This window comes from Bombyx mori, chromosome 4 (genome assembly GCF_030269925.1).
Source record: "Bombyx mori chromosome 4, ASM3026992v2".
Classification (NCBI taxonomy): Eukaryota; Metazoa; Arthropoda; class Insecta; order Lepidoptera; family Bombycidae; genus Bombyx; species Bombyx mori.
The window spans coordinates 14,421,981-14,432,335 of record NC_085110.1 but is presented as its reverse complement, the minus strand read 5'-3'; the positions used below and the strand labels follow the sequence as shown (position 1 = coordinate 14,432,335).

The 10,355-nt window shown below is 33.4% G+C and overlaps 1 protein-coding gene across 1 annotated transcript; it reads right to left on the bottom strand.

The window, feature by feature from the left end:
- Window positions 1–30: 30 nt before the first annotated feature.
- LOC101739085 (BRCA2-interacting transcriptional repressor EMSY) lies at window positions 31–9,817 on the bottom strand. The gene is made up of 6 exons (XM_004930996.5): window positions 9,609–9,817; window positions 9,295–9,469; window positions 7,684–7,987; window positions 7,218–7,404; window positions 4,441–6,312; window positions 31–4,363 (listed from the first exon to the last, which is right to left on the bottom strand). The coding sequence occupies exons 1-6, from the start codon at window positions 9,667–9,669 to the stop codon at window positions 3,894–3,896; spliced, it is 3,069 nt and encodes a 1,022-aa protein (XP_004931053.1). The 5' UTR covers window positions 9,670–9,817; the 3' UTR covers window positions 31–3,893.
- Window positions 9,818–10,355: the final 538 nt, after the last annotated feature.

Here is a 10,355-nt window from a genome sequence, read left to right as displayed (position 1 = left end):
TTATTTTAAATCGATAACAAAACTTCAGAGTTTGTATGATTAATGGTTTTATTCGTTAAAATAAGTAGATAAAATAAAACTTGTCTGCCAAAAACACTGACATTGTATTAACACGTTTGTCTGTTGTGATTCTAATTAATTTATTTACTACGCAAAATATTTACAGCCGACAAAACAAATCAAAACGTCTTACTTGATAGAAGAAAATGGACGCAGATGAACAGTTGCTTTACGAATTCAACAATTACACTATACAAAAGATTTACGACCACTGTAACGGGCACACGCCTGCCCGCACTTCTTGTGGTAACCAATTTTCCTAAACTAATTCACCTGCATCATTCACAATCGAAAAAAAACCTAATAACATTTCACTAAACTAAATCAGTATTAGAAGACAACGAACACGTCCAAAAATGCAAGTCTCATACAATTCTATTATCATTATGATACAAAATCACTAATAAAACCTAATTCGACACCTGTCATATATATCGAAAAAATATTATTTACAAAATTTTGTCATAGTACGAACTATCCGACGTCCATGGCACAAATCCTTTAGAATGCAATAAACATTATTTAATTATTATATTTATTTATTTTTTAAAGCAAGAAATATGTACCATTTACACATTAACATTATAAATCTATACGCGGAGTATAACATCTAATATTGCTTAACATTTTATGCACACGGATAAAGATATTTAATTTATCTTACGATACAAAAGGTAAAACAATGTGTTTATCAACCACACTGGGCAGTTTTGTTACGGTAACAATTCGGACAAATTGTTACTACGAGTTATGAAGTAATAAATAAACGTAAGTATTTACAGCACCTTGTATAATGACATTACATCGCGTATGCTGGATGTAAGGGAACCAGTTCCAAAGCTATAACGAGAACACTTTTAATATGAACGGAAACACTATTAATATACTATATAATTTAAGCTTAAATCTCAACAGCATAAGATCGGTTATTCATGATTTCAACATTTCAAGATTAACACATTCGATTTTTTTAAGGACTGTCGCTAAATAATTTCTCTAGAGATTACAGTTTAGAAATAAAGAGTCGAGAAGAAAAGAAAAAGTGCAACCGCAAAAATGTTATTTATGGGGAAAAAATACAAGACTGAATTTCTTTTCATTTCGAGAAATCGTTTTCGTGAACCATTCTAAGGGTGCCTGTCCATCGGAGCGTAACGAGGCAGCGGAGCGGAGAAACGGAAAAATATTAACCAATAAGATTGCATACAATCATTTTGCAATCTTATGATTTTGATTTTGTGCAACCTTATTGGTTAATATTTCTTCGTTTCTCCGCTCTGCTCTGGTGGACAGGTACCATAAAGCGGCCTTTCCCAAAGTGGGTGATAACACCCCCTTGTGGGCGCTGCAGGCCTAAGGGGGGGGGGGGGGTAAGAGACCCAGAAAAAAAATGGGGGCGTTGTGTAGAGGCTAAGGAGGCGATTTGTAATTTCATCTAGAAGGACTCTTAGACACCGACTGAGCTCTCGCTTTAGTGGTTTTTAGTAAGCAAAAAAATGAGGGCGCTAGAAAATAATTTATTCTCGAAGTGGGCAGTAGACAAAATAAGTTTGGGAACCTCTGCCCTAAAGAGAAGGTAGGTAAGTGTCTACCGCGTATTGGATCACGCGTCAACCGAATTGAGTTTACTTAATGTAGAGAGCAAAATACACTAATATAATTCATTTTTCAATAGAGATTTTTAGTTTTGCATTACAAATAATTCGTTCTTTGGGAATGGTTCTCTACATCGGATATGTTTACACTTTAATCTAGATTTCACGAAAATCGTTTTTCTAGTTAGCCTTTACGCTCGAATCAATATTTTCATGAATATGTCGGATGCAATAAGTTAATCTATTCAAAACAATATATTTATTTTCAGAAAAAGTACAGATTGGAGTCAATGAGAGCGTTAAAGGCTGATAGAAAATATATGTTTACAAGGAGAGAATTGTTATTCTATAACTATGTTTCTATAATTACTGTGGCATTTCCGACGTTAAAGGCAACACATGTACTTTTTAAATTGAGTTGTGATTCTAATGTATGATTTAAATAACCATGCGACAATTTTCAAAATACTCTCTTTCAAATAGGTGTTCTAAAAATTATAATTGCTGAGATTAAAAGAAAAAAAAATATCCAAAAAGAAGCCTGACCTTGCTCTTGTGATTTCGAAAAATTCACAAATCAAATTACAATAAATTAGTTATATTTGTTGTTCAGTTATAAACATAATTATATCTGGTATGTGGGTCGAAGACTAATGCTCTGGATCAAAACGTTACTAAAAACGACTTTCGTGAAGCGGTAATATGCGAAAAACAATCTTTAATACATCTAAGTTAATCGTACCACATAAATATTAGATAAATATTCAATTCTCTCTCGTGTTTCGTTTATACGTAATTAGGCCTTGTCATCTAACACCTAAATATCACTTAACTGCTTTATCACTTAAAGGATGGTCAAAATTTAGTAATACTTTTAATAGGTAAGTTCCAAAACATACATTCACAAAAAAATTCAAGGCAACATTGACACGTTCGAAATTAGTGTTGCCAATGGTAGAAATAAACTTGTGAAATACAATTTTGAATATATTTCTGATATGAAATTTGTAGTCCGATTTATTATTAATAAATAAGTAATAAACATTGCCCTTTTGGAAATTTCGGATAAAAGGATATTTAATTTTAACGATAAATGATTTTTCTTTTCTTTAAAGAATTTTCTTAGTGAAAAGTAAATTTACAACTTTAATGAATGAATTTAATTGGCTAAAACTGTTATGAGTGAATATACTTACGTACAATAAAAAATTCACATTACAAATAATAACAAGAATATGTAACATGTATTATAAACTTTAACACGAAGTATATTCCATTAGCAGATCTATTGCATAATAATATAAAACATAATGTGATAAATAAATAAATTCATAATTTTACAACAAAATCCTATTCTAGTTTGTGCGTTACAGGTATATCTTAGAATTAAAAATATTAAAACCAGACAATAATAAAATCCCCGAATTAAACAATGTAATTGCAAATGGTGGTTTACGTTTATATTTTTTAGAGCATGTAACCTTTCCGTTGACTTTTCTATATTGTTATTCCAAATTAATTAACTCAATTTAATGGTTTTCTGTTTTAAAAATATAGCTAAGTATTAGAACCGATGAATCAGTATTTTTACATATTCGCTCAGCTTTAAATTTAATGAATCAAAAGTATTGAGAAGTTTAAATTATTTTAAAAGCAAAACTGTTCTAAATATAAACAGTAACAAACATTTAGCGGGTACATAACTAATCCAAAAATTCAGTGTTGAATCTGGTTACAAATAAAGAATAAAAATGCACGTTCTTGTCATGCCTACGTGAATACACAATGACATGTTGCATTAATTCACACTATACATACATTTCCAATATTTTACATTATTTTATCTCTTCCGAACACTTTAAATATTGCTTTCTTAAATATCGGATGATGCTTGCAAGCGCAAGCAAATTGTCTCTTTCCTCTTGTTATATCCAAAATTATTCATTAATTTATTAACAATAACATTTTAACCTTTTTTTTAAAGGAAGATCCGCGTCATGTTTTTATCACACTGATTTGGTACACTACTTTAATTTAGCCTCTTTTTCGTGCAGGCAGAAAAACACAACTCTGTTTAGAATTAGCGACGCGAAAGTAAATCATAAGGCATGTTCGGGTCACTTTAGCCGTTCAATCACTTCACATTTTATGTCCGATATTTACTCACTAAATTATTTAAAAACAAGAATGGTAAAAATATTATATTTCACCTATGTACGTTTAAAACTAAATTATTGCTTATTTGTTTAAAGGCAAACTTTCACTTACAGTTTGTGAATCAGTCGAGTTGGCGGAGTCCTCGCCGAGCAGCCGGCTGAGCTGGTCGTCCAGCGTGTCGGCGCGGCGCAGCTCCCGCGACTTGGCGTCGTCGCTCGCGAACACGTCGTCCCCCACCAACATGGTCTCGTCTAAATACGAAAACGAGTCCAAGTTTATGTCCGTCGTTGTGATCGCCGTGCTGTAGATGTCTATCCGTTTTTGTTGAGATTTCGCTTCGGCGACCTTCTCGCTGAGCTTCGCTTTAGCTTTTGACAGAGCGTCGCATTCCGTTCTATCGATCTTCGGATCGTCTTTTAATTTATCGATTTTAGCTTTGAGCGCGAACGAGGAGTCGTTACTAGACGACCCGTCGTCTTGTAGCTGACTGAGCAGCGTGCGAGTCGCGAGAGACATGGCACTCGCGCTCGTGTATAACGCACTATTTTCCCCTAAAAAAAATTAAAAAAATAAGTTGCAAGCTGTTAATTTCAACAATGTGTATCATTTAATGTGATGTCTTTCTTACCAGTAGGCGTAGCTCGCGAATTATCTTCTTGTACCAATCGTTTACTCTTGGTCTTGTGACCGGTTGACATGTACTCATTATCACTGTCGCTGGACATACCCAAATCTAGGTGTAGTGAATTTAGTTTATCGTCATCATCTTTATCTTTTCTCGAAACTGTATCCAATTCGATCTCCCAATCGGTGGCACTCGAAGAGTCTTTAGCTGCATCGGGGTCTTTGTTGTGCACTTTGTCGATTACTGACAAAATTGGTTCTTCCATAGGATTAATACTGCTTATACTTTCTGCGGTAGAATCTAAGCTGCTAGCATTGCAAGTCTCTTCTGTCATTCGATTGTCGAACAATACCGGTGTATCTTGGGTTATGCTAGACGATTGCTTATTTTCTTCTGTATTTCTGCCGACCGTACGGCTGTCCAATATCTCGGACATCGTCGTGGTTCTACCGGACTGGTCGTTATTTAACTCCAGAACGATAACGTTACCCGACGATTTGCTGCCATCTGACTGTTCTACCTTTGAAGCTTGTAACAGTTGATTCACATTTTTTCCCATTATTATTTTAGATACATCACCTCCGTTTTTCGCCAATGCCAATGCTTTGCTCAACGTTGTGCCTTTTTGTACCACAATCACGCTCCCTTTAGTACTTGACGGCCTGACTATAGGATTTGTGATTTTCGTGGTTGTGATAGGCGCTAAGCCTTTAACAGGTACTATATCAGCCAAGTTTGCTGTTTTGATGGGTTCCACGCTAACTATCTTAGGGCTATTTGGAATTGTGCTACTCGCTACTGATTGCGATGTGGCAGTCATCACTGCCGATTTACTAATCGGTAAAGTTGATTGAGAGCTTTCAGAAACAATTTTCATTCCAGAGTTTTTGAATTTAATTAATGGTATTCTTATATCTGCTCCCGATTTCGTTCGCGCTTTGGCCATTACCATCTTTTGTCCAGATTTGGGATTTAAAAGGACAGCTTTGGCGGAAACCTTTAGGTCCGTAGCCGGGATGCCTTTGGGTGTCAATACATCTGTCATTTTTGATATGCTATTGACTGTTATCGTCCCGCTCTCTTTATTAACACCAATATTCGATGCCATCACTACTTTTGACATAGGAGTTCTCATTTCAGACGGGGATTTCGAAACAATAATCATTTTATCATTTGTCACTGGAGTATTAATAGTTCGCGTTTTTGGTATAGATCCGATCACTTTAGTGGTAATGAGTTTACCGGGAGTATTCAATAGTTTTTGAGTTGAACTAGAAGCTACGACTAACTGTTTGCTGGATAATATTTTTAAGCTGTCCGATGACTTTTGTAACAATTTTGCTTCAGTCGGGTTAGTATTTTTATCGGTTGATATGTCACCGCGATTTTTTATGATAAATTGACATGGCTTGCCAGTTAACGTTGGTTTTAGGGCAGTACTTTGGGCTTGTAACGAGGACGGATCTTCAGGATGTGTATCACCGGATACTTGTAGTTCATTTAGGGCCGTCGCGGGTTGCGTTAGGAGTTGCATTGTCGGCGAGTCCGACATAGTGCTAGGTGAGGTCAAAACTTTCTGTTTCACATCCTCTTTCTTCTTAGAGCCTAATGAACCTAATATAGACTGAGCATAACTAGCTTGGAAAGTATTGGGTGGTCTTGAATATTCGATTTGCATGTTAGGATTATATAGTTTACTGGGAGAAGGAGGTGTTTCAGTGGTTTTCTTTTGCATTTTATGAGCACTTGGCATTCTGGTTTTAGTTGTTCGGGGTTTGTGAGGCGTTGACCTCGGTGTGTGAGAGTGACTTGGTTTACTTGATGATATTTTACTAACTTGGTTATACGAATGTTTAGACTGTCCTGGAGGTTTACCTGTACGGAGAAAAAATAATATTTTAATACACACACGTCGACTTATATTTTCTTTTGTTTTAATAAAAGTTTGAGTAGCAGTTCAACCAAAAAATATTATTAATCTGTTTAGACGTAAGGAGTATACTATTTTTGTACTCTAATAACGTCATAGTTTAAGTGCGCAACGATATTTTTGCTTCCAGTTTACTAGTAAATTAAACTAATTGTTACATACATACATGTAACATGATGTGCATTCATCAGTGCTTGGGGCAGAATGGTTAATAATAATTTAAAATGTCATTATTATTTTGCGTGAATATTAACAACATTTCATCTTTTGACATTAATCATATTTTTTATGTAAATAGAAACAAAATTAAAAATGTAATCACACTTTTTATTTTTTGTTTAAAATGTATTTACTTTTTAATTCCACTTTGAAAAATATGTGTCATTCTAAATAAACGTAAATGCTTTATGAGGTCATAGATGTTATTGTCAGAGAGTTGAATAGGGAATAAGCCTTTGCTTTTTTGTGAAGTTAAAAAAAGAATCTGACATTAGTATACTGTCATCGTTCTCTCCTGTCATTGGATTTCTTCATGTCTACAATGTCACTGAAGTGTTCCTGAACAGGGTTATTGTATAAATTAAATTGTCAGTTACCTATGCAGAACTATTGCACAACACAAAATATAGAGATTCCAGTGGTCATTATTAATTTTTTTCCTCTTTTTGTTGGGAATCTGTAATGTTTACTTACAAACAGGCATCATATACATAAACATAATGTGTAATCTTATCACACGAATATTATATTCATTTTACGTATTATGAATATTGAATTGTTGACAATTGAATTGCTGCAGATTGCTAAGCATTAAGTTTAATAATTATTATTAAAACTTTTAGGATTGTACCTCTTATGTGTTCAACAGGTGCAGGTTGTGACAACTTAGAATATATTTGTGATAAATTGAGATGTTTCTGGTTTGCGTTGATGTTTATATTCCTCATACTCTTCATTGGTGTTAACCCTTCAGCTGGTATGGCACCACTTTCAGGGACTTTTCTCTTCCTTTGATTTAATAATTCTGTTTCCCATAGCTAGAATGAGTGAATTTTAATACAAATAAATAAAGCATCATTAGGAAAATTAAAGCAAATACTTATTTTGGCTGCAAAGCAGTAAGGGCTTCCTGTTTGACAGTTGGAACAACCCTTATTTAATACAATTGCAACTTCGATCTCATGTTTTAATAAGTATGGCATCATTTAAGTAGTGGTTTCTATGAATATGGGCTCAGTTAATCATTTAACACCAGGTGGACTGTGAGTCAGTTATCAATCTAGAAGAATAGGTTTTTTCTAAATCTCTGAAATTACTTTAGCTGTCTGGTCTTCCATGGCAACCGGAGGGTAGTTGCTCTCATCCATTCCTTCATTTGACGAAAGTCCACTCTCTGCAGTTTGTCCTTCCACACTTTTAATTTCTTCTTCATTTGTTTTAGGGGCAACAAGCTTTCGAGCCTGAAGCCTCTTTTGAATTTCAGCATTTTCAGCAGCGGCTGCCTCGGCTGCTTTGTCTGCTATTTCAGTGTACATTGTTTGGGCAATGCCACGTGGTAATAAAGGCACTTTTCTTCTGCCCTCGCATATCCATCCCAAGCCTGTGTTTGGACCTGATAATCTACATTAAAAAATATATGCCATTAAGTACAACTATGCTAAAAAGTCACTTATAAGTATTTGTAAAAATTATGAATATAGGAATATATATAAATTTAACTGCAGAGTAAGAAGAGTGTATGATGTTAATATAATTAAAACTGTTACTGAAGTCTATATGCACCACAATGTGGATTCCGCTTCACATTGTGATAAAAGGTTGAAGTTTGAATTACATTAAAATAAAATTGCTTATAAACAGAAGTAGGTTAGATGCTGGTGGTAGCGATGGACTTACAACACACCCTCAAGATAAAACAAGAATTATGGGCCGGAATAAAGAAAGCAATGTCTGAAAATAAAATAAATAAACTACTTTTGCTGATGATCAGAAGAGTAGAGCTACTCCATCCACCACGGACTGATGTTCTCGTAATGCTTCAACTAGTAAAAATGGCTTTTTATTTTAAATATTGATTAATTACTCCTATCATCAGTGAAATTATTTTTGATACAAATAAAATAATAAAACTGCTTAGGATGGATATTGAACTAAAATACAAATTTAAATATTGTATGTGGTATATGACTGGAGAAAATTATCACCAAATTTTACCAACCTATCTTAGGTTAAATGTCATGTTTAATTTTTTAATTGATATAGTGGTGGTCATAATGCTAAAATTTTTAGAAGCAAGAAGCATGGGGCATGTAATGAGACAAATCATATTTAAAGAAATAGGCTTTAAGAGCTTTTAGCTCTAAGTATTTGTGCATCAAATAATTTTTTACATATTATTGAAAGAAGTTTTTTCAGGTGAAAATGTGAGCCTGATTTGTCAATTTGGCTTTAGTTAAAACCACTATGAGACATTGTTTTCTTTGTAAACAATTATGATTTTAATAATCATGTGTGTAAGTAAGTACAATACATATTTATGTTTTATATTAAATTCAATAATAATAAAACTAAGCATTTAGGTAGTCAGTGTTTTAGTACAACTTAAAAATTGACCTTTTAAAGGTGTTATTTTATATATTAATATTTTATATTTCTTGAAAATTAGCCATTATCCAATAAACTATTTATACTATAGTCTTAGACTGCACAATATTTTTGCAAATTAATAATTAAGAAAGGTTTGAAAATTAATTAAATCATGTGCTGGTAAGCATTTGATGTTACTATATTGTTTTTAAACCTGAAAATGTTTGTTTTAAAATGTACAACTCAGATCAATTGCATACAGCTAGAAATTTGTATGAACAATATGAACAAAACAAGTTTTAAAATCAATTTGCAATATTGAAAATGAAAAATAAATATACCTTTCAGCAATTGTAGCCAGTAATTCGTCGTTAGACACGCGGCGTGCCTCGGCACTGTGCCTATCGTGGCTTATGTGTAACACGGCGCGTAATTCTTCCAATAGTTTTTTTCTGTGGTCTTCTAAAGGCCCTTGTGCTCTAAACACACTGATCATATTCGAGTAGGCTTCCAATTCTACAAACAAAGCATACACAATTTAATAGAACTAAAATACACAAAGTTCCAACGGCTAAATTAGCTTGAATGGTTGAGTTATAATTTAAGAAAACCATAGGAGGGAAAATGAAAGCCATTTGTGAGACTAAATATATACCGAGTCTCCGAAGCGTGAGACGACACTCGTCGCGTGTCAAATTCAGAAGCATGGGCCACATTTTCAAATGTTTTAATTTCACATTAAAAATATAGTCTAATTATTTGATTTTAACCATATTTAAAATACTCTATTGGCAAATATCCATACTGTTTACTTCAAACGACAATTCGTTCATTTTGACACTTCAAATGAAGAAAAAGGTAGCACAACCAGAGTCTATGGAAAATAAGGAAGGCTAATTTTAATTTTAATTTCCAAGTATTTTAACTTGAACTCAACGATTCCATATTACTTGTTTTATTTATTTAAATAAATGTACTTTTTTTGAAATACATAAAAAACTATTTTAATCTATTTTTTACGAAGCAGATACATTTTCTCGGATCGGTAGGTTAGCTACTATTAAAATTTCAATGTAATAATGATTTGATCTGCTTATCTTGAGGTGAACGGAATTGACCTTGTAGTGTCTATGGACCTCAGTAACTACTTAACATTAAGTGAGTGGGGACCATATCAGAGTAAATTAAATAAATGATAATTTTTATCGTACGCAAAGGCCGGCTACAGACTCGTTGATATTTGTTAATCCCTTGCTCAGCTATTGATTTTAGAAAGTAATCAAAACTCTGTAAATTATGTAGGTATATTGATATCTACAATAGGTCATATAATATTGAATATGAATTAAGCATTTTGATAAAACCGGCATTATCAAGTACTATTCCAAAAAGTTTTACTGTC